General features: G+C 57.3%; 2 protein-coding genes across 3 annotated transcripts in view; one reads left to right on the top strand and one right to left on the bottom strand.

Annotated features, from left to right (window-relative positions):
• Window positions 1-832, top strand: part of Pgs1 (phosphatidylglycerophosphate synthase 1) — a 38,451-nt gene extending 37,619 nt beyond the window's left edge. For both annotated transcript variants that reach the window (XM_040750128.1, XM_040750127.1), the window contains exon 10: window positions 320-832. The gene's annotated coding sequence lies outside the window, so the exon portion shown is untranslated. The remainder of the gene's footprint in view (window positions 1-319) is intronic.
• On the bottom strand, window positions 1-27,451 carry LOC121141580 (dynein heavy chain 17, axonemal-like). The gene is made up of 21 exons (XM_040750126.1): window positions 27,089-27,451; window positions 26,771-26,886; window positions 24,461-24,653; window positions 23,291-23,526; window positions 22,410-22,532; window positions 19,672-19,876; window positions 18,776-18,940; window positions 18,071-18,211; window positions 17,488-17,658; window positions 15,292-15,414; window positions 14,275-14,468; window positions 12,317-12,465; window positions 8,663-8,790; window positions 8,124-8,351; window positions 5,742-5,933; window positions 4,356-4,535; window positions 3,398-3,580; window positions 2,485-2,667; window positions 2,062-2,205; window positions 1,466-1,691; window positions 1-412 (listed from the first exon to the last, which is right to left on the bottom strand). The coding sequence occupies exons 1-21, from the start codon at window positions 27,434-27,436 to the stop codon at window positions 165-167; spliced, it is 3,876 nt and encodes a 1,291-aa protein (XP_040606060.1). The 5' UTR covers window positions 27,437-27,451; the 3' UTR covers window positions 1-164.
• Window positions 27,452-27,482: the final 31 nt, after the last annotated feature.

The raw sequence follows: 27,482 nt of genomic DNA on the forward strand, positions 1-27,482 counted from the left end.
TTGACCGCAATTGTTTTAATCTGTGCTCCACCCGCCTCTGCCCTCGCACAGTCCAGGTGCACTGGGTTTATGAGGAAAAAAACGCTGTCAGTTCCTGTAAAGTGACAGTGGCGAGGCTGGGTTTCTGGTTGGAGCCCAACAGGGCCGGGCGGCAGCAGCAGCAGCTACACCTGCAGCAGCAGCGCCACCGCTGCCAGGATCCACTTGGCCGCCTTCTCCTTGGTCTTCAGGTTAAAGGTCCAGACATAGGTGGGCCCGCGGATGCGCGTCTTGTACACGGGGCACTCATAGATGTTCTTGGTCTCCATTCGGTCCACAGGAATGGCCTTGATGAAGATGACAGGCATGACTGGTGTGAGATCCTTCAGCCGTGCTTCAGCAATGACTCCAGTCTGGGTGTCCCAGCGAGCTCCTGCGGGGACAGTGTAACTGAGGGGAGGCTGAGCCGCGGTTGCTGTCTGACCGTGAATAAGGCGGCACCAGCAGAGAGAGGCCTGGCCTCCAACCCCCCATCTTTGCAGAGACGGGCCAGTGAAGTGGGAGCCCTGAAGTGTTCAGGCCGGGTGCCAGGGGCTGAAAGTGCCAAACATGGGGTATGAACCGAAGACTTAGAGGTGACCGCATGCCGTAATGGCTCTGAGGCCGCGTCTCTTCAGAGGCTTGTCTCAGCCTTCTGAATGTCAGCGGCAGAAAACTGACGGAGGCTGAAGATTCCAGCATTGTCCCTTCCTGTGTATGAATGTCTACCCTCTATGTACATAGGGAATAAGTTATATATATATATGTATGTATATGTATATGCCTATATAAACACTATCTGCCCTTAACCTGACTGCTGTCTCTTGTCCTGTCTACTGGTGTTCATGTTTGAGTGGCATTCCACAGTAAACATGGTCGTGGGTGTGTGGAACCTCAGCCGGCCTGGTCCTCACACAGCTCAGGTGGGATTGGCTGGAGTGGGTCTGAGCACAGCCTTCTTGCCTGCCTAGCTGCCTAGGACGTGGGTTCTAATGGCCCCTTTGCCCATCTGCCCTCCTGCTGTCCTGCTTTGGTGGGTAGCCTGGCTGGCCTTCTTCCTTGAAGCCTTTGCTGGGGGACTGCTGGCTGAGGTGGGGTCCTGGATGAGGGTCAGTCCACATGCCCGGAGGCCCCGACTCAGCAGAGCTCCTGCTTCGGTTTGGAGGCCACAGTCCTCATCATGTCTAAACTGTTTAAATCATCTGCACACACACAAATGCTCCTGTCTTAGGTAGAGCCTAGGCTGGCTAGGACGATGGGGCTTTCCTGCTGCCCACAGAATCCCCGCAATCCCCCAGCCTCAGCCTCACAGGTGCCGGAGTTAGGCAGGCACCCCATACTGCCAGTCCCCCCCTGGAGCTCAGGGTAGCTCCAAGCCCACCCCTAGCCCAGGCTTGCCCATCCTGTGAGTGGGAGTGGCCCTGGGAGCTTCCGGGCGGACTGTCACCTTCCATGAAGAGCCCGTACACGTAGGAGCCCTCCCGGGGAGGGGCGGTCATGTCCTCTCTGTTCTTTTTCGTCACCTCCACAGACAGACACATCTTGTCCAGGGGCCACTCATTTTTCCTGGCCATGGACTGCATGATGGCCGTGAGAAACGACTGTGGGTTGAAGAAGCCAGCCAGCCACACGGTCGTGGGCAGGGCGAAGTCTGTTGTCCAGGCTTCAAGCTCCTGGGAGGAAACATGGGTTAGTCGCTGAGGGCACGGACTAGGGGAGGGGAGGGGGAGGGTCTCCACTGAGGCTGAGAGCCTGCAGCCTTCCCTGAGGGAACGGCTCGATCCTGGACAGACGTGACCTGGGGCCCGGGAATGGTTTTTGCTCTGGCCCTCGCTGAGTAGAGAGAGGGGCTCCTCCCTGCCGGGCTCTGAGCAATCTGCGCTCACTTCTGCTGTTTCCCTCCTTGGGAAGTGACACTGCTGCTGCTGCTGCTGATGTCTGAGGGGCCCGAGCCGGGCCTTCCCACCCGCTCGCAGTGGTGGCTGCTGGAGACTGGGGCCGAGGCACATAGCTTCCTGGAGGCTTCAGAGCTCCGAGACTTACCCGGATACGCTGCAGCAGGTCAGCATACCAAGCTGCCAAGCCCATCATGGAGGGGTAGGCCCGGGCCACCCACGTGTCAGGCACAGTGTCATAGAACAGAGCCGTGGACAGGTCCTCCATGTCTGTCGTGATGGTCAGTTCACCCTAAGGGACGTGGTCACACTTTGGAGGACGGATGTGGTCAGGATGGGGGAGAGCCCTCACTGTGTGTCCTGAGTGGCCAGCGTGGCACGGCTCTCTGGCACCTCCGGAGATCATGACCGGGCAACTGCCAAACCCCTGTGGCCTGTACTGGAGGGCTCAGGGACCAGGGAAGGGAGGGTTACACAAGGGTCGGTTAGTCACACACCGGCCTCCCGGGGCCAGGCCGCTGTCCCTCTGCTGACTAGCCCGTGCCCTGGATGACGCATGCGTGCTGTTTACCTTCAGCCCCAGGTTCAGCTCCTTCAGCGAGCGCCTCATCTCGTTGGTGAGGATGTTCATTCGTTCACATTCTTGAAAGGCCACAACCACATAGGGGGTCTTTTCAGCCGCCTTGGCCATGATCTCAGCCATGTTGAAGGTCTCTGGAATCTTCTCAAGGATGTCATCCAGCACAGCCTTCACCTGGAAGCCAGGGCCCGGCAAACGCTGCTTAGTGCCCTGTTCACCCAGCAGCGTCGGGGCGTGCTGACACACACATAAACACACATAGGTGCATGATGGCCACCTGCTACCACCCACCCATCAGTAGACTTTTTTTTTTTGAGAAGGCTCTGTCATCTCAGTCCAACCTGGAACACCATGCCACCCAGTCAGGCCCCGAACTTGAGATGCTCCTGCCTCACAGCCTCTGGAGAACTGAGGTTACAGGTGTGTGCACTCCACCTGGCTCAACAGTAGCCTTCTGGTTTCAATCGCTAGGTCAATAAAAATTCCAGACCCTGAATAGCAAGCAGGGACTTTCTGACTTCAGTTTTGGCCTGCTTACTGTTTAGCCCCGAGCACACCTGAGGTGTGACATACCCTTCCCGTGATGTAAGAGAAAGTGGGGAAGGTGTCGAGGCCAACCAGGTAAGAGAGCCTACATGGTTCCGACCGCCGATGCCCGGGCCGTCCTCTGAGCTCCTTGTCCTAAGGGGAGCCAGTTTGCAGCACCCCACAGTTCCGTGCCCAGAGCACTAGACCAGTGATGTCTGCGACCAGTTGTAGGCCACACCCTGGTCCCAGAATTTGTAGTTTCCAAGGCAGGGGGACAGAGCGTGCCTGGCTCAACATGCTGCCTAGGCACCGTCCCCAGCCCTACTGCTCTAGGACCTGCCTGTCCCTGTCCCTGGGGACATGGATGGGCCCTTACCTTTTCCTCACGGGATACCCCTGTGCCCGCCCCCGAGTCTGTCTCTTTGGGTTGCATTTCCAGGACTGTGCGGAACAGCTTCTCTGAAGTGACCGTCAGAAAGCCGATCTCCGCGTTGGGGTGCAGGCCGTACAGGTATGGACTCTCGGGGGGCAGGTTCTCATCGATGTACTCATGGTAGCCCTGAAAAAAGGTGATTTATGTGCGATTGGGGTCCACTGTCTTCTAGGTCTCTGTCTCTGTGTCTCTGTCTCTCTGCCTCTCTCTGTCTCTCTGTCTCTGTCTCTCTCTGTCTCTTTGTCTCTGTCTGTCTGTCTCTGTCTCTCTCTGTCTCTCTGTCTCTGTCTCTCTCATTTTTTCCTCTTGAGATGGGACTTCTCTGTGTAGCCCTGGCTGTTCTGGAACTCGCTCTGTAGACCAGGCTGTCCTTGAACTCATAGAGATCCGCCTGCCTCTGCCCTCTTGAGAGCTGAGATTAAAGGCATGTGCCACCACCGCCCGGCTCCTAGGCATTTCTTGACAGCATCTCCCTTGTGGTCTGTCCTAGTTCAGTCCTGCTGGCCAGTCACCTACCCCCTTCCCCAGACATGATGGCGTCTCCATCTGCTGCTCCTTGTTTTGGGTCCCCGGGTTCTTGGTCCGTAACTGATAGGCTATTTTTTTTTGAGACAGGGTCTCCGGTAGCCCAGGTTGGCCTCAAACCCGCTTGCTACCTCCAGCTCCCAGGATCAGCCCTCCTCAGTGCTGGGATTCCGTTACAGTTGCGGGCCACCATGACAGGCTTATTTGAGGCTGGGAGATGAAACCCAGGACTCCGTGCACGCCAGTTACCCACACCCCTGGGGTCCGATAGAGCTTTTGGGGTGTGGGCCGCTCAGGCCGGTCAGGATGGATTGATTGGTCTTTGCTGGTCTGGTCCCATAGCGGGCCCCCGAGCGGGGCGCCCTTTCCTCCCTACCTTGTAGTCCAGATTGGGGGGGATCTGAAACCCAGGGGCCAGCAGCACCTCCCCTTCCAGCATCTCCACACGGATGTACTCTGCCAGGTAGGTCCTGCACAGCCGGCGGTCCCAGTCATCAGTGATGTGGCCTCCATACATGATCTCACCGAAAAGGTAGCGGAGATCATCCCAGGGCACCTTAGAAATGGGGGGGGAGAGGGAGACGACATGAGGAGCGTCCCGCCCCCCGGAGATAGCTCAGCGGTGCCTGCCCCCGGGGCAGCCTTCTGACGGGAGGGGGAAGGGGGGTCACCTGTGACCACCTAGTTGCCAAGGGGGCGTCTTTTCCCACCGTCCCAAAGTCCAGTCAGTTGCGTGTCTAGCATGGACCAGTGGGGCCTCCTGACCCATCTGGGACTGCTGTGTGGCCTCTGCTGATTCAGTAACCCTCCACCAGTAAGTAGCTGTCCCTGTGCAGGTCTCTGTGGGAGCGGGGTGCTCAGCACGGCCAGCCAGAGCCTTGGCTCCCTGGGCTTCCTGAAGAGATGCGTGCACTCACAGCCCGGCACCGGCTCTCCGCTGGGTCAGATGGACTTTCCCACCCTCTGTCTTCTTGTTTCCCTTCTGCCCAGACACACGTCCCTCACCCTAGATCCCTGGCCGAGACACGCATGGTCTTTCAAAGCCTGGTTCACACGTCCCTTTATCTACAGGGCTGGGCGTTTTGGCGTGCATGCGTGCGGCCTGTTCCTGCTGCCCGCAGCGGCCCGAGGGAGGGAATGCAGGGAGCCGAGTCTGCACATTTTCATTTTCTGGCGGCCACTTGACACAGAGTCAGAGGATCCCTGACCTGTGACAGGTGAGTCACCTTCTGGAGGCTCTCTTCCCGGGTGAGGACTCTGCACCCAGACTCTGGCAGCTGCTGTGAGAGCGGCATTGCTGGAGACTGTGCCACCTGAGTCCACTTGGCCTACTACAGCTTGTACACACGTGCCGTTTTCCCGGGGATGGTGGCCAGTCTGTAACCACCACCGTGCCCTGCCTGAGAGCTTCTGATGGAGTTCGGTGAAACTATCTGACTGAGCTAACCATTTGTCTGACTTGGTTTTGTGAACTTTCACTTAAAACACAAGTGTGCTCTGGATTCTCATTGTAAAGAGTGTGTGTGTGAGGGGGGGTGCAGTGTCCATGTCTAAGCTTGCGTGTGCGCGTGAGGGCCAGCGCGTTCAGTGGCAGTGATGCAGAGGTCAGAGGACCACCTTGTTTGAGGCAGGATCTCTTTACGGCACCCCAGGCTGACTGACTCTCGAGTTTCTGGGGCACCCTGTCTCCCTGCAGGAGTGCTGAGATTACAGGTGTGGACAACCGTGTCTCACTGTGTGGGCGCTGGGGCTCTGAGCTCACCTTGGGGTTGGCTTCCAGGTAGTTGTAGAGCACGTTGATGGAGATGGTGAGGTCCCCGTTGTTGAAGGGGTATGACCGGTTCCAGCCCTGGGCACCGAACTTGCGCCTCTCGGCTACTACGGCGTGGAAGTAGCACAGGGCGAAGAGGATGCACTTGAACTCGATCTCCTTGGTGCACATCTCCATGGTGTCCTGCCGGGCGGACAAGTGCCGTGACCGTCCCCAGAGATGCCCAGCTCCGTCTCTGCCAGCAGGTGGCGTGGCGGGGCTAAAGCTTTTCACTGACCCCATCAAACTGTCGTCCCCGCCCCCTGCCAGCAGCCCCGGGGGCGCCCATCTGAAGACCCAGGGTTATTTCCCCAGGAAATCCACACAACTGTGTTCCTGATTTATGTGTTTCCTGTATGATATACATTTTGTTTTTGACTCTGTGCCTTGTTACATATCAGGCTCGGCTGGAAGTCACAATCCTGTCTTGGTCTCATGGGCGCTGAGGTTACAGGCATGGATGCCTACTCTTAATATATATTTAAACTTTTCACATTAACGTACCGTGAAGGTGTGTGCCATGATGTGTGTGTGTGTGTGTGTGTGTGTGTGTGTGTGTGTGTAAGTCAGTTATTTCTCTGCATCCTGTGTACCTGCTTGTTAGGCTCTGGGGATGGAACTCAAGTTGTCAGGGGTTTGGTGGCAATCTCCCTTACTTGCTGAGTGCGCTCACTGGCCCTCCAATAGAGTTTTGTTTTTTGTTTTTTCGAGTCAGGGTTTCTCTGTATTGTTTTGGAGGCTGTCCTGGAACTCGCTCTGTAGACCAGGCTGGCCTCGAACTCACAGAGACCCGCCTGCCTCTGCCTCCCGAGTGCTGGGATTATAGGCGTGCGCCACCAATGCCCTGCTCCAATAGAGGGTTTTTTTTTTTTTTAATGGCTGGAAGCACCATTTCCACATTGTTTATTTCATCTAGTCATAAGACATCATGTTAAGGCAGTCATTTCCCATTTTGTTTTTACCTGAGTACTCCAAAACATTTGAAAATCTATCCTCCTTGTCCATTGTTAAGTAAGCATGGTAAAAGTTTCATGCTAAGTTAATCCAATAGAGTTTTTAACCGCGGTCTTAGTGTGCTCCTATTCATGAAAAGGAAGGCGGCCTGCGCTGGAGGGCACCTGTGGTGCCAGCGCCTGAGAGGCTGCTGGCGAAAGCCCCCTGGCCCTGCCACCATGGTGTCCCACCCATCTGTCACTCACAGACCCCTGCAAGAGTAACAAGGAAACTCGAAAGCGGAGCCAGCCGTACTCTTCGGTGTGGCCCGAGGTGTCAGTCACTACCCCGTGCACTGAGTGGTGGGTAGCCTCGACCACTGCCCTGGGTGCCTCCCATGCCCAGGGAGCACACCGCCCTGGGTGCCTCCCATGCCCAGGGAGCACACCCGCGCCCCTTGCTGGGTTGTCATCTGCGGGCCTGGGTCACCGGCTTCCCATCGGTTGTGCCTGTGCCCGCCCGTGCGCCTTTTACCCTCGGCTGTCCCAACAGTCTCGCTTTGGTAAGTTGAGAGCAGGTTGGGAATGGTCTGTGGAGGGCTCACAGCCCATGTATTAAAGGGAGACACGGGAGCCCCGTGTTCCTCGGCGTCCCCTCTGGGGAGGTGTGTGTGAGGAGGACGTAGGGTCCCAAGCCTTGGCGGTTTAGGCTTCAGCCTGGAGGTGCGGTGCTTGTCGCGGGAGGCTAGAGCGGAAACGGATGGGGGGAGGGAGCAAGGCCAGGGCTGGCCGGGGCAGTGGCCGTGGGGTGACGCGGTGGGAGGGATACAGAGTTCACTGGAGGACCAGGAGGCTGGTTCAGAGGTGGAGCCCTGTGTGAGGCCTGGTGCTCCCTGAAGCCCTAGGGTGCCAGACAAGCCCGAGTCTGCCCTCCTCTCTGGAGGGAACAAGAAGCCACGGTACCTGGTGCTCCCTTGTTTGGGGCAGTATCAGAGGACACTTGGCCATGGAGCTGAGCTCCAGTGGGGACAGTGTCACCACCACCTGTCAGCCTGAGGCTCCGTGGGGGTCAGGGAAGTGCTGTGGCCCAGGATGGGACGGGACCTCAGGAGCCACCGAGCCGACAGGCAGTCCTGACTGCCAACTGACAGGGGCCCTGAGGCTGACCAGAGGCCATGCTGTGCCCATGGCTTCGGGGTGGGGCGGGGCAGTGAGTTTGCCCAGCCTCCAGGGACACACTTGAGTGTGACTGGAGCGTGTGAGAGTGTGCTGGTGCGGTGCGGTGCGGGTGGGAGGCCAGAGTGCAGAAGTCTCCAGAACTCAGACGGAAGAGTCTTGGCTTACTGGGGCCTCTGTTTCCTTCGCCTGGCTGGGGAGGGCCGCCCAGTCTCGCCCCGCCTACCTGAGTGAAAAGGTCCAGGGCCTTGTGCAGGTTGGCATACATGCCCGTGGGTGGCTCGTTGGTGATTTTGATGGCGTTTTCCAGGATGCCCTGGGGGATGATGTGTGCCTCCGGGGTGGGCGCGGGCTCCGCGCTGATGAACACGCGGTAGTCCTCGTGGCTGCCGGTGCTGTAGCGTTCTATCTTCTTGTCCAGGGTGCTCAGCCATCTTGCCACGAGGTGAATGTTCTGCGGCAAGGAGCTCTGCCTGAGGCCTGGGGACCCCCCCGCTGCACCCCAGCATGGCCAGGCCTCTTAACAGCAGCACCCTAAGCAACACCCACACAGTAAGGTGGTTGCCCTATCCCGACCCTGTTTGCCCTGACTGGTGAGGAGCCCCCTGAAACTCCGCCTTGGGGTGAAACTGGTTCCCCTGGGCGCACGGCACAGACAGCGTGTGGTCCCCAGAACTCCTCTTGGGGCTGCATGGTACCCCCAGCAGGGGGACGTTCTGTCCCATCCCCCAGTGACATGGCCATGGTGTCCAGAGGACCCCTCACCTGCAGGATGACCCAGTGTCCTTTCTCGGCAGCCACGTCCAGTGCATTCTCGGCCACCACCTCTTGTCCTTGACCCAGGGACACGTTATGGAGTTTCCCATTGTCTATGGTAAATCCCAGTTTTTTCCCTAAAGAGGGGAAAAAAACAGGAAAAGCACAGGGGTGACTCAGAGCAGCGGTTCAGGCTCTGCGTTCTGCAGCCAGGGACGCCACACGCCTCCCACTTGTTTATTGTGGGGGAAGACACACATCCCGTAACACGGCTGTGCTTCAGCCCGCCTGGAAAGGCGTGGCCCAGGGGCACGAGGGAAAACGGTCATGCTGTGCGGCTGTCCTTCTGCCCCCAGAACGTCTCAGGACCTTGAGCAGTGACTCCCCCTCCTCTCCCCCTGCCTGACAGCAGCTGGATGCTCTCCAGCCCCGCGGGTCAGCCCGGCACAGACATCTCGTGTAAATGGGATCACACGCTCTGAGGCCTCCGCCAGCAGCTTCACCACTGGCTCGCCCGAGCCCCGCGCTTTCAAGTCCCGTCTGTGAAGTAGTGTGGACTTGGTCCGTGGCAGAGAAATAGCTCACAGAAGATCTGGCTACACTGTCTCTATCCGTGTGAGTGAGTGTGTGTGAGTGTGTGTTTGTGTGAGTGTGTGTTTGTGTGAGTGTGAGTATGTGTTTGTGTGAGTGTGAGAGAGTGTGAGTGTGTGTTTGTGTGAGTGTGAGAGAGTGTGAGTGTGTGAGTGTGAGAGAGTGTGAGTGTGTTTGTGTGAGTGTGAGAGAGTGTGAGTGTGTGAGTGTGAGAGAGTGTGAGTGTGTGTGAGTGTGAGAGAGTGTGAGTGTGTGTTTGTGTGAGTGTGAGAGAGTGTGAGTGTGTGTGAGTGTGAGAGAGTGTGAGTGTGAGAGATTATGAGTGTGTTTGTGTGAGTGTGAGAGAGTGTGAGTGTGTGTTTGTATGAGAGAGTGTGAGTGTGTGTGAGTGTGAGAGAGTGTGAGTGTGTGTTTGTGTGAGTGTGAGAGAGTGTGAGTGTGAGAGAGTGTGAGAGAGTGTGAGTGTGAGAGAGTGTGAGTGTGAGAGAGTGTGAGTGTGTGAGTGTGAGAGAGTGTGTGAGAGTGTGAGTGAGTGTGTGTGAGAGTGTGAGTGTGTGAGTGTGAGAGAGTGTGAGTGTGTGTGAGTGTGAGAGAGTGTGAGTGTGTGTTTGTGTGAGTGTGAGAGTGTGAGTGTGTGAGTGTGAGAGAGTGTGAGTGTGAGAGAGTATGAGTGTTTGTGTGAGTGTGAGAGAGTGTGAGTGTGTGTTTGTGTGAGAGAGTGTGAGTGTGTGAGTGTGAGAGAGTGTGAGTGTGTGTTTGTGTGAGTGTGAGAGAGTGTGAGTGTGTGAGTGTGAGAGAGTGTGAGTGTGTGTGAGTGTGAGAGAGTGTGAGTGTGCATGAGTGTGAGTGTGTGAGTGTGAGAGTGTGTGTGAGTGTGAGTGTGAGAGAGTGTGAGTGTGTGTGAGTGTGAGAGAGTGTGTGAGAGTGTGAGTGTGTGTGAGTGTGAGAGAGTGTGAGTGTGAGAGAGTGTGAGTGTGTGTGAGTGTGAGAGAGTGTGAGTGTGTGTGAGTGTGAGAGAGTGTGAGTGTGTGAGTGTGAGAGAGTGTGAGAGAGTGTGAGTGTGTGTGAGTGTGAGAGAGTGTGAGTGTGTGAGTGTGAGAGAGTGTGAGTGTGTGAGTGTGTGTGAGTGTGAGAGTGTGAGTGTGTGTGAGTGTGAGTGTGTGAGTGTGTGAGTGTGTGAGTGTGAGAGAGTGTGAGTATGTGTGAGTGTGTGTGAGTGTGTGAGTGTGTGAGAGAGTGTGAGTGTGAGTGTGAGTGTGAGAGTGAGAGTGTGTGTGAGTGTGAGTGTGAGAGAGTGTGAGTGTGTGTGAGTGTGAGAGAGTGTGAGTGTGTGAGTGTGAGTGTGTGAGTGTGTGAGAGAGTGTGAGTGTGTGAGAGAGTGTGAGTGTGTGTGAGTGTGTGTGTGAGTGTGAGAGAGTGTGAGTGTGTGTGAGTGTGCGTGTAATGGGTAGTTTTGATTGTCAGCATGACTGGGTATAGATTCACTATGGAACCTCCCTTCTAGATATTTTTTCCTTTTATTATTTTAATTTTAAATAGCTTGCTTCACACGTCAATCCCAGTTCCCTCTCCCTCCCCTACTCCCGCAACCACCCCCACCATCCCCCCAGCCTCCCACCCTATCCCCACTTCCTTCTACTAGGGGATATCCAGAGTCTGTCATTTCGCTCAGGGCAGGGTCCAGGCTCTCCCCTAAGAGTCCAGGCTGAGAGAGCATCCCTCTTTGTGTCATGGACACACGAAGTCCGTTTGTATGCCAGGGATAAACCCCGTAGGTAGCCCAGGCCTCCTCACTGACTCTCACACTCAGGGGTCTGGATCAGTCCCATGCTGGCCTCCCAGCTGTCTGTCTGGGGTCCAAGTCTCTCCCCTGTTCAGATTAGCTGTCTCTGCTGGTTTTGCCAGCCCATTCTTTGCCAATTTGCTCATCGCTCCTCTCTCTCTGTCACTGGGTTCCATGGGTTCTGTTCAGTGTCTAACTGTGGGTGTTTGCCTCTGTTTCCATCAGTCACTGGATGAAGGCTCCCGGATGGTTATAGACATCAAGTTCAAAACCCGAAACCTTCTAGATATTTCTATGAGGGGGTTTCAGAAAAGAAGGAAGGCTCACCCTGACCCCGGGTGCACCGCCCAGCGGGCTGGGGTCCAAGGGGAAGCGGGCCGAGCGCTGACTGCAGCTGTCCCAGGCTCCTGCCATCATGGCCTCCCCATCACGACAGACTGAACCCTCAGACTGTACCCAAATAAACCCTTAAGTTCCCCTTCTTTTTTTCCTGTCCCAGCTGTGATAAAATCACCCGGGCAGGGCTGTTTCCAGTTTTGGTTGTTGGGAGAGTGCACATGTGGGGAGGTATGTCAGGGTCTCTGATGCGGTTTGCGGCAGCGTGAACAAAAGCGACTTGGGGGGGAGGGGTTTATGCGTCTTTCACATCCTGATCACAGCCCATCACCAAGGGGAGGCAGGGCAGGAGCCAGAAGCTGAGGCCGTGCTGCTCGGTGGTGGTGTGGTGGCAGCTCTCGTACTGCACCTAGGACCACCAGCTTAGTGTGGCCCCGCCCACAGTCGGCTAGATCCGCCCACGTCAATCACCAACCAAGAAAATGCCCGCAGGCTTGCCCGCGGCCAATCTGGTGGGGGAGTTTGTCAATTTAGGCTCTCACCTTCTCCCAAGTGACTTTAGCTTGAGTCACATCGACACAGAGTAGCCAGAGCAGAGGCCTGTCAGTTGACTTCCTTTCTAACCCTTTTAGGGACAGACCCAGCCTCAGACTAGAAGATGCCTTGGTGACTCTGGGTACCGCGGTGACCTCTCTGCTTCCCACTCCTCATTTCCACGCCGGTGGGCTTGCTGTTTCTCTACGCCCCCCTCCTCCCCACGTAGTGCGCCTTGTGCCCATGGGAGTCTCTGGGGTGTTTCTCTCTCTCTCTCTTTCTCTTTCCCTGTCTCTCTCTCTCTCTCTCTCTCTCTCTCTGTCTCTCTCTCTCTCTCTCTCTCTGTGTCTCTCTCTCTCTCTCTCTCTCTGGATTTGTGTGGCATTTCCACAGGGGCCTGCTCGTGCAGCTGTACTCACCCAGGGCCTCCACGTCCTTGAGGGGGTCGACCCCGGGGGACAGGATGAAGAAGATTGGCGTGGAAGGGCTGCTCTCCTTGTAGGACTTGGAGAATTCCACGCTCCGGCCTTCCACAAACTTGCTGCCCATCTTTTCTTCCACGAAGTTCCTGAGGGGAACACACACTGTGGGACCACAGGCAGCCGGGCCCTGCTGGGGACCAGGGCGAGTGGGTGGCTTAGGTCCGGGTGGGTGGGGCATTCTGGGGGGAACTTCCTCTGAAGACATCGAGGGGAAAGCAAGTGGCAGCTTGACTTTTTTTTGTCTTTTTGGACAGGGTTTGGAGTAACCCAAGCTGGCTTGGTATTTGTGATATGGCTACGACGGCCCTCCTCCCCCTCCTCCTCCCCCTCCTCCTCCTCCCCCTCCTCCTGCCCTCCTCCCCCTCCTCCTCCTCCTCCTCCTCCCCCTCCTCCTCCTCTTCCTCCTCCTCCTGCCCTCCTCCCCCTCCTCCTCCTCCTCCCCCTCCTCCTCCCCCTCCTCCTCCTCTTCCTCCCCCTCCTCCTCCTCCTCCCCCTCCTCCTCCCCCTCCTCCTCCCCCTCCCCCTCCCCCTCCTCCTCCCCCTCCTCCTCCTCTTCCTCCCCCTCCTCCTCCTCCTCCCCCTCCTCCTCCCCCTCCCCCTCCTCCCCCTCCTCCCCCTCCTCCTCCTCCCCCTCCTCCCCCTCCTCCCCCTCCTCCTCCTCCTCCCCCTCCTCCTCCCCCTCCTCCTCCTCCCCCTCCCCTCCTCCTCTTCCTCCTGCCCTCCTCCTCTTCCTCCTGCTCCTCCTCCTGCCCTCCTCCTCCTCCTCCTGCCTCCACTTTTCCAGTGCTGGGGTTACAGGTTTCTGGGTGTCACCACGCGCAGTTTATGCGGTGCCAGGGTGTGAACCGAGGTTTTTTTTTTTTTTTTTTTTTTTTTTGTGCATGCTAGGCAAGCACTGTAGCAATTGAGCCGGGTCCCCGTCTTACTCAGCAGTGTCTCCTCCTTCAGTCCCAGAGGCCCAGGCATGAAGGATGCAAAGGGCCTCCAGGGTCCATGTGGGATGCTGAGGGGAGGAGAGGCAAGCTCTGTGCTTCTAGAAGGTGGCTTTAGAGCCAGCTGCCAGAGCCCCTCTCTCCACCACAGCCCCAGAAGTCCCCGGTCCCTTGGGTGGTCTGTGGCGTGTAAGTGGGTTTGAGGAACCCTGGCTGTGTGCAGGGAAAGATGTTAAGGGAGACAGCCCATCCCACTCTAAGCCAGGCCCTGGGCTCCTCTGTGCTGAGTCCCTCCCTTTCCCTAGCCCCACCCCCACCCCCCACCTGGGAGGGCTCAGGTCTTAAAATTAGGACTCTTCACTTAACGGCCGGCATCCAACTGACACTAAATTTAGGCACGGAGGCCCCCCACCCCCGATGGTCTTTCTTTTTCTTCTCCTCTTTCAACCATAGAGCCTCATGTGGGAAACCCTGCTTTCCCATCCCGTGTCACAGGTTACCCCCCCCGTCAGTGTCACAGGTTACCCCTGCTGATCACACCCTGAGACACCAAGAGTCGACAAGAACCCAGGATCAGGGCTGAGAATGTCGTTCAGTCACTAACGTGCTTGCCAAGCATGTACTAGGCCTGGGGTTCGATCCTTAGCGCCCCAAAAAACTGCGTGTGGGGGCGGCGGTACCCGCCTGTAATCCTAGCCCTCTGGAGGCAGAGACGGGAGGATCAGAAGCTCTAAGCCCTTGGCTACACAGTAAGTTCGAGTTTAGGGTCAGCCCAGGGTGCTTGAGACCACATCTAAAACATAAAAAAGAAAAAGAAAAAAGAAAAAAAGGAACTCGTGCCTCGGGATCAGAGCGCCTCGCCCAACGGCTGTGGCAGGGCAGCAAAGGGGCCTCGCTCAGCTCTGAGCCCGCTAGCCTGCGGCATATCCAGAGTGCCCCGGCTGGGGGCTGAGGGGTGCTCACTTGACAGCGTAGGTCATGCGGTCGGGCCTCATGCACCGCACCATGCACAGCTTCTGCAGCGCCGTCTTGTTCTTCCATTCCTTGGGGAAGATCTCCTTCTCCGGGGCTTCCGACTCCACCAGTTTCTTCCACCGCTTGGCGGAGCCCTCGATGTCACTGTCCAGGTTTTTGAACTCGTCCATCTCTGACAGGGCCTAAATCAGATGTGGGCGCTGCTTCAGTGACCGCAACAGGTCCCCGAGCCAGGAGGGCACCTTCTCCGGGTAGCCCTTGGAGGACCCTGGGGAGAGGCCTCAGGAAGATGTGGCGCTCCGGGGAGAGTGACAGTCTGACCTGTTATTAATTATTATTATTATTATCATTATTATTTGGTTTTTTGAGACAGGGTTTCTCTGTGGCTTTGGAGGCTGTCCTGGAAGTCACTCTGTAGACCAGGCTGGCCTCGAACTCACAGAGATCCGTCTGCCTCTGCCTCCCGAGTGCTGGGACTAAAAGCGTGTGTCACCACTGCCGCCCTGGCAGACTGACCTGTTATTAAGGTCACAACTATTCTTCCTGTCAACTGCAGCTCAAGCTTCCATGGGGGTGTGTGTGTGGCCTGGGGGCTCACAGCAGCCCCTCCCCTCCAGTGAGGGTGTTGTCAGGGCTGCCCCACCTCAGGCCACTGCCTCCCTCAGGTCAGTTTGGATTGAAACCTGACACCTGGCACCTGAGGGCTCTTGGCAAAGCAATCTGGGAATCCGAGGAGTGACCATACCTGGAACGGGGTAGGGGCGTAGGGAGGCTGGCGCAGGGTGGCCTGGGACTTGCTGCTGCGGGGTCCCCGAGGGTGCAGCTCTCCTCTGGGCCCGAGCAGGCCAGTGGAGACCGACGGTGTCACGCTCAATGCGAGTGTAGAGCTGTTCTGTGGGCGGCCGTCATGCTGGCCCCCGCCCTCTTCTGGCCTGTCACCCGTGGTGCGGCACAGGCATCCTCCTCCCTGCCTGGAAGGGGTCGGCGCTGAGCGCGAGGACCCACCTTGATCCCGCCCCAACTCTGGTGCTGCAGGAAATCCACAGGTGACACCACGCCCGCCTTGAAGGGGAACCGCAGGAGGAAGTCCAGCTCCATGGGGTTCAGCTCCTTCTTCATGGACAGGACCTGTGGACGAGGGGGGCCCGTGGGGCTCAAGCGCCTTCTCGTGTTTCTTTCACATCGGGGCGAGGCACGTAAAACATGTTTCACTCTCGATAAAAGCACACTAGGCAAGGGGCATTAGTACACCCACGAGGGCGTGTGTGTGCAGATACAAGCTGGTTCTAGAACGTTCCCACCAACCTAAAAGAAAACACCCTATCCACTAAGGAGGTCGCAGGCTACAGGAGTGCGTATTGTAGTGGCTGTGCAGCGGTTCAGATGTCTCCCACAAGCAACCTGCATTGGGATCTGTGTATGTGTGTGTGTGTGTGTGTGTGTGTGTGTGTGTGAGAGAGAGAGAGAGAGAGAGAGAGAGAGACAGAGAGAGAGAAACAGAGAGACAGAGACACAGAGAGAGACAGAGACAGGCAGAAACAGACAGACAGAGAGACAGAGACAGACAGACAGAGAGACAGAGACAGAGGGTCCATGGGTCCACTGTGTAGCCCTGGCTGACCTGGAGCTCATAGAGACCAGGCTATATGAACCCACAGAGCTCTGCCTGCTTCTGCCTCCTAAGTGATGGAATTAAAGGGGTGCTCCGTCATACCTGGCCCACAGTGGGATCATGATCCCTAGGACAGCAGTTGTGGGATGTAGGGCCAGGTGACAGGCAACCAAGACATGGAGGGAGTGCAAAGATTGTGCCATCTCTTGGGGAGATGTTCATTACGAGGGGAGGCTACCCTGTCCTGTTCTCTTGTGCCAGCAGGAAGGACAACACTGGATGCTGCACCTGGACCTTGGTCTTCCCAGTCCCCAGAACTGGAAGACAAAGTTCTGACACCTTGGGCAGTGCTTTTAAAAGGGACTGAGGCTATTGTCCTTCTGTATCCGTCTACCCATCTTTCCTTCTTTCCATCCATCCTTCCTTCCATCCATCTTCCTTCCAGCCATCCGTCTGCCCTCCCTCCCTCCCTCCCTCCCTCCCTCCCTCCCTCCCTCCCTCCCTCCCTCCCTCCCTCCCTCCCTCCCTCCCTCCCTCCCTCCCTCCTTCCCTTCCCCCCAGTGTCTAGCTATGTTTCACAGCTGATGTTGCCTCCCTGGATCAAGTGGCCCTCCTGCCTCAGCCTCCCAAGTGCCGGGTCTGAGCTCACGCCACACGCCTTACAGGGACAGGCTGTTTAGCCAGCTGTACCGAACACAAACCTTTCAACACTTCAGCAGGACTTCAGGCACACGTAGGCAAAAGCCCTTCCTCGGAAGAGCAGTGAATCTTTGCGTGCATGCGTGAGTGCGCTTGCTCCTGTCCGCATGCCTTGCATGTGAGTGGGGCCCAGATGTCAACCCGGGGCTCATTTCTCAGGCGCTGTCCACCTTAGTTTTTGAGACACGGTCTAAAGTGAGGCTAGACTGAGTTGTTTCCCCAGACCCTGTATTTATTTCTTTACTATCTTTTTGTGCACGTGTGCGTAACAACGCGTGTGTGGAGACCAGAGGACCACTGGTGGGGGTTGGGTCCCTGCTTCTGCCACTTGGGTCCTGGGGCTTTGCAGCAGGTGCCCTTACCCACGGAGTCGTCTTGGCGGGCTCTTCCATTCATTGCTGAAGATGCAGTCAGCATCCTTGGCGGGCTAAGGACCATTTGCTCAGCACTGATACACTGTTATGATATTTCTTTGTCCGAGTCTCTTTAACCTCCTCTCACCCACGTCTCCCACCGGAAACATCTGCTGTGCTTCCCTGGTGTCCCCTGATCATAGCTCCTGGAACGGCCCCCACTAGACGCCTTGGGCATTGCTGTTGCCTGGGAAGTGGGCTGAAAGCTGGTTTGGAGGAGGCTGGGTTGTGACTCAGGTCCATAGCGTGTCTGCCCAGCATGCAGGAGGCCCACAACTGTGATGCCAGCACTTGGGGAGCAGAGGCAGGGGGATGGGAAATGCAGGGCCCTCCTAGGCCACGAGGCAGTGTGGGCTGGCATGCATGAATGCATGCATCCGGCCTGGAAATCTGGGAGTCTGCACTCCCGGCACAGGCCTGGGGGCCCCAGTTGCAGATGCGTGGATGGCAGCTTTGAGGACAAAGGCGGCGTGATACCTGGAAGGTGACTTGAGCCAAGAAGATGAGTTTGTCCCTCTCAAAGAGCCCACGCGCCGTGTACATGTACACAGAGTAGGTGATCTGGTCTGTCAGGTTGATCACACGCTGCTTCACCTCGTCGGCAGGCATCGTGTTCTGGATGGCTTTCTCGAACACGACGTTGAAGGCCTGGGGAGTGGCCAGTGGGAGCATGGGGGCTCTGCAGCTGTAGCTGCAGCCGCTGGCAGCTTCGGGCTAATTCTGACTGGGGCACCGGGGAGAGGTGGGGTGGAGGGAACTTCTCTAGCATCACAAGTGGGCTTCTCCAGCACCCTCTGGTTCCTGCCATCCCACGTGCTACCTGACCCGGGCTTCCATGGGGGACCTGCACCCTGTGAGGCTGACCTTGAGGGAGATCCTGCACCCAGTGAGGCTGACCTTGAGTGCGAGCCTGCACCCAGTGAGGCTGACCTTGAGGGAGAGCCTGCACCCAGTGAGGCTGACCTTGAGGGAGAGCCTGCACCCAGTGAGGCTGACCTTGAGGGAGAGCCTGCACCCAGTGAGGCTGACCTTGAGGGAGAGCCTGCACCCTGAGGCTGACCTTGAGGGAGAACTGGTAGATGGGGTTGATCTTGTTGAGGTCGTTCAGGATGAAGTAGAGTAGGGAGGCCCGAGCTGCGGCGGGGCGGTAGTTCTCTCGGGCCTCGTTGATCTTCGATTCTGTGATTTTTGCCTCTTGGACCTTGGAACAGACAAATGGGGCGTGGAGGGAACTACCTGGAAGACAAGCCACTCTGTCCCAACTCTTCATTCCTTCCAAGCCCCCCAGAGAGTCTTCAGACAGCCAGGCGCTGGCTCTCCCAGTCTGTTGTCGTGATAAAATATCTTGGCAAAAGTGACTTAGCAGGAGGAAGGGGTTTATCTGGCTCAGGGTTCCAGGCTACAGCCTGTTACTGTGGGGAAGTCAAGGCAGGAACTTAGAGCATCGCATTCAAAACCAAGAGCCGGGAGAGGCAAACGCTTGCTAGTTTGTGCCAATACTCAGCCAGCTTCCTCTTTACCTACACCCTTTGGGACTCTCTGTCTAGGGAATGGTGCCGCCCACAACAGGCTGGGTCTTCCCACATCAGACATGCCCAACAGGCCAACCTGGTCTAGACAATTTCTTGTTATGAGTTTCTTCTCAGGAAATTCTAGGTCGCGTCAGGTTGAAAGTCACAACAAGTCATCACAGGCACCCAGGTGTACTTATGCAGCAGGCTTGCAAGCCTTCTGGGTGCTGGGTGGCCTGAGACGCTGGGCCTACCTTTTCCTCAATCTCACTGGCTGTGTGCTTGGTGGTCTCCAGGTTTTCCACCAAGGCAGTGTCTCCCAGAAAGTTCCCCGACGCAGCCGACAGCCGGGCCAGGAGAGAGTCTTCCAGCTCTTTGAGCACGATCTTGAACTCATTCTGAGATTTGGTGAGGCTTGCCTACAGGGGTGGCAGCGCCCAGGGGCAGAGTGACATTAGCTGGGTGCCGGTCTCACCTCTGCTGCCAGGGCTCTCTAGATGGAGGCACAGCGACACCCAGCAGGGCACCCATGGAAGTGCCAGCCTCCGCTCCGGGCTGCCAGGCCTCTCGCCGTGGAGACGGAGAATCGGGTGTGTGGCTGAGGCGGAGTTGGGGAAGCAGCTGACACACAGTTGGCTATGCATAGCCTTCTTCCTGTGTGCATGTGTGTGTGTTCCTGCATGCACTCATGCCCGCGTGTGCGCATGTATGTGTGAAAGCCAGAGCCTCAGACTCAGTTTGCCTTGTTTGTTAAGATGGAGTTTCTTAATGGGGATCTGGGGCTCGCCCTTTAGGCTAGGCTGTCTGGCCAGAGAGTCTCGGGGACCCTTCCGTCTCTGGTCTCTGCTTCCCCAGCCCTGGGGTTACAAGTATGTGACAGCCTTTTTCTGGGTTTGGGAGCGGGGCCAAACTCAGGTCCTCACGTGTATGCTACAGTTTACTGGGTGGGCCCCGAGTTTTCTTTATGATGCTGAGGCCTGGATCAAGAGTCTCATGCGGGAAGCTGTTCTGGGGACCCGCTTCGACCTCTGGGGTGCTGAGCCCCTGGTGTGAGCGCATGGGCTGTCGATTTGGAACTGGGTTAGGAACTGTGAGGACCGACTGACCGTGCATGCGTGTGGAGCGACCCTCTACCGTCACGGGCACTCACCTTGAGCTGTTCCAGGTCCGGGCGCTCTTTGGCCACCACGGCGGCCAGGAGCTGGTCCTCCAGCCCGTCCCTGGTGACCAGGAAGTTGATGAGCGTACACTGCGCCTGCATCTCGGGTTTGTAGTGGGGGTTGAAGTACTTGGTGTGAAGGATCAGGCGGAAACTGGGGTGGTACTCTACCTCCTTGTCCCCGATCTTAATGAACCTGGCGGGTGAGGAGCACGAGGGGGGGCAAGGTTAGCCCACATGGGCCCCTCTGCGCCCCGGCCTGGTGGCCCACCCACCTCCCCCCACACTCCAGGGGGGCCCGCGGCCACTGGAGGCCATGTCTCTGCCCTTTCCTCTGGTGGCCACTTTGTCTGCACAGGCGTTCATAAGGCTGCCCGCAGCCGGAGCTCATTTCAGCGCCTGGAGGAGCAGCCAGCCCCCTCCCCGTGGTCAGCGCAGAACGCCAGTGTGTGCTAATGTAAATTAAAAAAGCGGCACCAGGGAGAGCTCGTGTGTAGGGTTTTTTATTAGGGAAAAGGGAATGGGAAAAGGGGGGAGGGGTGGGGGAAGGGAAGGGGAAGGGGAGAGGGGAAGACCGGCTTCTGGGGACAGGAGCAGCAGAAGAAAAGAAAGAGGCAGAGAGAGAGAGGGAGGGAGGAAGAGAGAGAGAGAGAGAGAGAGAGAGAGAGAGAGAGAGAGAGAGAGAGAGAGAGAGAGAGAGAGAGAGAGAGAGAGAGAGAGAGAGAGAGAGAGAGAGGAGGAGGATGGGAGGTTGCCTGGGCCCTTTTAAAAGGGAAGGTAGTGAATGTGTACAGGAGGTGCTCTCAGTGGCTGCAGCTGAGGGCGTGTCCTGTCAGAATCCCGGGGGACCGGTGGTACAGATGCCTGAACACTAACACCAATGACCCTCTGCCAAGCACCCCTGGAGCTGCTGCCCCACTGAGGGTCTCTCCTCCTAGACTCTGCTGCCCCACTGAGGGTCTCTCCTCCTAGACTCTGCTGCCCCACTGAGGGTCACTCCTCCTAGACTCTGATGCCCCTTCTTCCCTGGTTGAGCTCACTTCTTGGGGTGGGGGAGAGACCCCCCCCTGCAGTCCTTGGGTGTCAGCGCTCATGTTGGGTCTTTGTCAGACCCTGGGACATCAGGGTGTGCACACCACTCCCGGTCCTGCCTGGGCTTCTGCGCACGCCGGCTGCTGTCTGCGCTAAGAGCTGCTTTACTTTCTTTGCGTTATAAAAACAGCTGAATGTGGCGGACCCGGGGTGGGGGGTGGAGATTGCGCGGTCACGAAGAGGAATATGATAGGACAGATGCTAAAGCAGGGACGGCCCTGGCGGCGACCTTGATGCTAAGCAGAAGGAGAGCCAGGCACAAAGTGGGGTGGCAAGGCCACAGAGACGGAAAGATGCTTAGCAAGTGTGGGTAGCGGGTGTGTGTGGTTTCCTTGTGGGGTGACTAAAATGTGCACCTCGACAGGGTGATGGTCATGCAGCATGGTGAATGTGTTAACCGCCCTTGAGAATGCCAGCTTTACCACATGGCGTTTCTTAGAATGAAAAGTGTGTGTGGGGGGGGAGGGCACACCAGGCAGGCGTGCTGCACGCCTTTAATCCCAGCACTTGGGAGGCAGAGACGGGTGGGTCTGTGAGTTCGAGGCCAGCCTGGTCTACAGAGAGAGTGCCAGGACAGCCAGGGTTGCATAGAGAAGCCTGATCTAAAAAAAACACAACAACAACAACAACAAAAAATGTAGGGGGGGGGCTAACCAGATGACTCAATAGGTAAAAGGACTTTCTGCCAAGGAGCTCAATCCCTGGGACTCACTTGGTAGGATCCAGCTTCCATAAGTTGGCCTTTGACCTGTCCTGTGGCATGTACACAAATACCGCACACACACACACACACACACACACACACACACACACAAAGTAAATAAATGCATGTAAAATATTTTGGAAATTAAAACATTTTGGAAAGGGGAAGAGAGCTCACGAGGCTGTCGCGGCTAATGGCTACTGGGGGAGGAAGGTCACTAGCTCCAGTGTTGTGGTCACGGGTCAAGTTGCCTGTGCTCAGTTAATAGCCCCACGACCATTCTCATGCAAGCAGCCATAATTAAACTTAGGAGGCCATTGAAATTCAAGATATTAAGTAGGGCTGGAGAGACGGCTCAGTGGTTGAGAGCACTGGCTGCTGTTCTAGAGGACCAGGGTTCGATCCCCAGCACCCACATGACAGATCACAACTGCGTACAACTTCAGTTCCAGGGGAGCCGACACCCTCTTTTTTGGCCTCTCAGGCACTAGGAGCACACGTGGTACACAGACATATTTACAGGCCAAACAGCCATGCACGTAACACAGGCACGCACGCAGGCACCGTGCACACACACGCACTCGTGCACACGGCATGAAAAGAGAAGGGGAACGTGTTGGGAAGAGAAAACTGTCCAAAGGGCTTGGGACAAGAGAGGGTAACGGGGGCAGGGATACAGCTGAGAAAGAATTTCCTGAAAGGACTGTTAAGTCTCAACATTTTTCAAGTGCATATGAAAACAGAGAGGCTTAAGGAGCCCACACACCAGCTGGTCCCTCACCCCTGGTGTAGAGCTGGCCTGGCCGTTCTAGTCCCCTCAAGCATTGGGTCCCTTCAGTCTTCTCAGCGTTTAGTGAAGGGAGGCCCTTCACGGCGCTCCCCTGTCCCGGGGCTGCCCCAGGAGAGGTTCACTTTGGGCGGGGCAGCATCTTACCTCCCCTTTTTGATCGTGTTCCTGCCCAGCAACGGGTCGAGCACAGGGTCTACAGTCTCGCCGATGTTCTCAATGAGTAAAGTGTCACCCTCTGAGATGGCCTGCTCAATGATGTCCAGGTAGCTGGGGACACAGTAGAGACAAGGTGTGGCTTAGGGGCCATAGGAAGCAATGCCTGCCCTAGAGGTGGCCCTGGCCGCAGGAGGAAGGAGGTGGTGTCCAGGGAGGTCACCAGGGAGTTAAGCCCAATCCCTCCTTCCTCACTTATCCGTGTGGGCTTGTCGATTGGGGCTTGGGACCTTTGGGTGAGAACCTGGGGGTAGGAGTGGGAGGGGTCTCCAGGCTGCCGAGCCGAACATTTTCCCTGCTCTGTGTGGGCCTGTTCTAGGGCGCCGGGAAGCCGCCTGGCAGCCACGGTCACCCTGGTGCTCATGGTTTTTTGTTTCCCTTGTGGGAGCAGAATTTAAACCACACAAGAGATGAGAGACCAGCCCGGAGACTCCCAGGCCGATGTCAACGGCCAAGAGGACACAGAGAGCCAGGGCCGGTTCCCCTCCCCGGGGAAGGGGAGACGGGAGAAGGGCCTGGTTTGATGCTCTGCTGTTGGGCCGGCATTCATGTTTGAGTGCTCGCAATCCTGTTAGCAGATGGTTGAGTTGGCTGACAGATGCTCAGGGCTCGGGCTGTGTTGGGAGAGCAAGCCCAGGGCTGCTTCCTGGGTCCCCAGCTATCCAATAGACACGAAAGACCCCAGGGCATGTGTGCACATATAGGACTTGGTCATTGCCCAGGTGACACTCACAAGGCCTGAGGTGCATGCGTGCACACACAGACCCAGACGGTCCTGCTGCCTCCCTGGCCCCGCCCGGCACCAGCCGTACCTCTTCTGCCCCAGGCGGATGGCCTTCAGCTCGCCGCCATATTTGTTTTTGATCCACTTGATGCCTTGAAGCTGGGCGTCAACAATGAGCGGCCAGCGCTCTGTGTTGCATAAGATGGTGGCGTTCTCGGTGGACATGCGGTCGCTGGGCAGACCTTGGTTGTTCCAGGAGGCCACGTCGGCATCGTCTGTGAGCAGGGTCAGGGGATCCAGGCCCTCCGTGATGGGGATCGGGACCTGCGAAGGGAGGAACTTCTCTCTCTCTTCTCCTCTCTCTGTCTCTCTTTCCCTCTCTCCCTCCTCTGTGTGTGTGTGTGTGTTTGTGTGTGTGTGTGGTAGCTTGGGCACAGTGGTGCATTTGTAGACAGAGGTCAGAGGACAACTTGGAGGAGTTGGCTCTCTCCTTGCACCTCCTGAGTCCTGGGGATCAAATCCAGGTTTTTAGGGATGGTGGCAAGCTGCCTTAACCCACTAAGCCATTTTGCCAACCCTTTGCCTTTTTTCTTTTAATTATTTTTATTTCTGTATATAGTGCTTTGCCTGCTTGTCTGTGTGCACCAAGTGTAGGTGTGTGTCCTCAGAGGTCAGAAGAGGGCATCAGATTCCCCGGAATTGGAAATATAGGTGGCTGTGAGCTGCCATGTGGGTGCTGGGAACCAAACCCAGGTCCTCTGCAAGAGCAGCGAGTGCTCTCGACCATGGAGCCCTCTCCCTAGGCCCTGCCTTGAGACAGGGTCTCTTACTGAACCTGTTTGGTGAGCCCCGGAACGTTTTCACCCCCACGTTCCTACACCAACACGGGGAGGAGGGGGAGGTTAGGGGTTCTAGGCGCATGATGCCCGGCTTAGGTGCTGGGGATGTAGACTCAGGTCCCATGTCTGCAACAGACACTTTACTGAGACGTCTTCTCACTGCTCGGTTTCCCCCCGTGTCCCCAAATTGGCACTGGCCACATAATTTGAAGATCAAGTTAGAGGAGGAGGCAGCGCTCACCCCTGCTTGCAGAGGAGCTCACTCTGCTTGCAGAAGCAGCCTTGTGACAGGCCAGGAACGCTGTCAGTCCCAGCAGATGAGGCTGGCTGTGCCCCAGTGAGGATGCAGTGTGGCTGTGGCTGCCCTGGGGGGGAGCCCCTGAGTCTCCCCGAGTCATGACCACCCCTGTACTTCCTACCTTTAATTTATCTATGTAGGGGACCCAGAATTTTTCCATCAGCTCATTCCGGTACTTCTTGGTGAAGTAGCCCACGTAGGAGACGAAGGCAGAGATGAGCAGGACGTCCCCGCACAGGGTAACCCCCTGGCTCTTGAAGTTCTCCACTGACTCAGCCCAGCGCACATTTTCCGACGCCAGTCCTCCCACAAGCCTGCAAGAGTCCAAGGAACGGGGGGGAGCGCCTGTGTGAGCCCGAGCGTGGGGCCGGGCCTGAGAGCCGGCCGGTGTGCCCATCTAAGCGGCTGGTCGGCCATTGGACAGACTGCTAAGTGGACTTCTGTGGACTTGCAAGGTGACCTGGGAAATCTGGAGCTAGTAAGTACAATCGTCACCAGTGCCTGCTTAACTCTGAAGTACAAAGCTCTGGAGGAATTCATAGAAAACAAAAAACAGCACGTGTTGGTGACACGGGGGGTTGCTGAATCCTCCCCCCCCGTGTTCTGCCCAGGTCATCGGTGACTACACGCCTTCACTGTGCTGAAGCCACCGTGCTCCGCCCCCGGCACACGTGGCTGGCAGGCACTGGAGTCTGGTTGAGAACATGGTGTCTACGGGACAGTATAGGAGTGGGGTGTGGGGTGCTTCCCAGGCCCCCAGCTGGAGGACTGGTACCCAGTACTAACTGGTGCCCGTGGGTCTGGAAGCGCTGCCCCAGGCTGATACTGTGTGTAAATGCCATAGCTAGCGCCCTGGCTTCCCAGGGACTCAGAGGGTGTTCAGATTTTAACTGATGAGGTCACCTCTCTCAGACAGATGGTGGGGGTGCATCTGTGCCACCACTTAGGGTGGCCTGGGACCTCACACACACACCCCTGCCAGCTCCTGAATCATGCTGACCACTGACTGAATCAATGGCTGCCAGCCACCAGGATGGGAGGAAATAAGAAACCAGGCAGCCATAGAACGGACTCTGCCGCTCCAACCTCAGGGAGCCGGGCTGACCACCGTGCAGGCTGCGAGCCAAGCGCGGTAAGACCTGCGGGGTGGCCGGCCTGTACAGGGTGCCTTCGGGGCCAGGCGGGGTGGGAGCGCACCTGTAATCCCAGCATTTGGGAAGAAGAGTCAGGGGGAATCCCTGCAAGGTGGAGGCCCGCCTTGGCTACACACTGAGACTGTCTCAAAAACAAACAAACAGAGCGGTGGCTGTGGCTCGGTAGGTAGAAACGTGGCCTAGCAAACACAGGGCCCTAGGTTCAATCCCCAGGACTGCAAAAATCAAGTGTGGTGGCACATGCCTGTAACACCAGTGCTTGGAGAGTAGAGGCGGGGGTGTGTGTGTGTCAGAAGTTCAAGGTCACCCTCTGACATGCAGGAAGTTTGGGGCCAGCCTAGGCGACATGAGACCTGGTCTCAGCAGCAGCAGCAGAACCACACTGGATTTCTGGGGCTTGGAGCAACAAGGTAGCTTGATGGTAGTTCTCCACTGACCACGTGTGGGTGTGGCAACGTTTTTTGGATACTGGACGTGAAATCGGTTCCTCTCACACGGCTGCACCTTCCGGTGGGGCCTGCCTGAGTGTGCAAAGCACAGGCTCGGGCCGTATTTGTTCCTGGGACCAGCACTGCCCCACCATCCAAACCCACGGCAGTGCGTAACCGTCCAAAAGCGAGTGTGCTCAGACTGCAAAGCGGGCTGTGAGACGTGTGTGTGTGTGTGTGTGTGTGTGTGGCCCGCGGAGACCTCTGCGAGAGTGGCTTGTGGGACAGAGCTACGGTCCCTGGAGGAAACAGGGCGTCTGTCCCCGACACAGCGGGCTCTGCCCTCGTCAGCCGCCCAAACCGCTGACCCTGTTAATACCCGGTTACAGAGTGGGGGTGGTGGTGGGAGAGATCAGGAGTTGTGGGGACTCCAGTGATGTCCTGAGTGAGTGTGTGTTGGTAACATGCCGTTAACACAGACACGGCCATTTGCGACTAGTGCTCCAGCCCCACCCCCCCATCCTCCCACTCCCGGGTGAGCGGGGCGGGGACTTCGGTGAAGCTCTCCTCGGGTGCAGGTGTGAACGCTGACAGTGTGCACGGAGGTCGTCCGCAGCAGCTGTCTGTGCCCTCCTTGCATAGTTACGGCCTGAAGACCAGTTCAAGCCGAGGTGCAGTGTGGTGTCCCTGGGAGGCCTGGACATCGTCCCCCAAAGGACAGCAAGGACAGGTGCTGCCCGAGAGCAGGTGGCTCTGGACGGTGCCCTGGGCGGGCCTGAGCTAACTGGGAGCTCTGCCTTCAGAGAGCATGCCCGGGAGACAGGAGGAGCGGCCACGGCAAGGACCCACCTGTTAGCCAGTGAGATCACCCTGTTGGTGGCGTCGGCCTCTTGCTGACACTTGATTTTCTCAGCCGTGGCTTTCTCAAAGGCTGAGGTCAAGTTGCTCAGGTTGGCGTTGAGTTCCTGAAGAAGGATCAAGTTGGGACATGTCCCAGAAAACTCAGGGCCTGAAGGCCCGAGCGTCCCTGACAACCCCCCGCACTCCCCCCCCCGCACAGTCTATGGCACCACCCTCTGCCGTGCCATTTAATGGCTGCGGGCTGCGCCAAGGGGCTTTCAGCAGAGACACTGGCGGCGTGGGAGGCGTGGGCCTCACAGCACTTACTGCAATCTTGTTCTTGATCCGGGACAGCTTCTCCTGCGCCTCGGCCAGCTCGGCGTTGGCCTCCTCCAGGGCCTGCCTCTTGGGGGCCACGTCACAGTACACCTCGTAGAAGCGCACGATGTTGATGCACCAGGAGCACAGGCCGGCCGCAGCCGTGGACTTGGAGCGAATGAACTCGGGGTCGAAGGTGGGGTTGCCTTGGTAGGGCCTGGAAGGAAGCCATGGCTGCTGAGCAGGGCTAAGACAGGATGCACAGGACGCACAGGACGCACAGGACGCACAGGACGCACAGGCCCCATCTGTCCCCACTCCCCATCCTGGCTCTGCATCCCAGGCCACCGTAGCCATGGCTACAGAAGCCGCACTGGGAAATACTAAGTATTTCTTCTTTCTT

The sequence above is a fragment of the Mesocricetus auratus genome, unplaced genomic scaffold, assembly GCF_017639785.1.
Source record: "Mesocricetus auratus isolate SY011 unplaced genomic scaffold, BCM_Maur_2.0 Super-Scaffold_100007, whole genome shotgun sequence".
In the NCBI taxonomy this organism is placed as follows: Eukaryota; Metazoa; Chordata; class Mammalia; order Rodentia; family Cricetidae; genus Mesocricetus; species Mesocricetus auratus.

Bases quoted from the DNA above. Each gene is read 5' to 3' on its own strand.
- LOC121141580 (XM_040750126.1), bottom strand. From the start codon at position 27,436: ATGGCTACGGTGGCCTGGGATGCAGAGCCAGGATGGGGAGTGGGGACA. The intron at 5,934-8,123 runs GTAGGCGGGGCG...TCCGCCCGGCAG, and splicing joins CCCTGGACCTTTTCACTCAG to GACACCATGGAGATGTGCAC. The intron at 413-1,465 runs GTGACAGTCCGC...CTGTCCCCGCAG, and splicing joins GTACGGGCTCTTCATGGAAG to GAGCTCGCTGGGACACCCAG.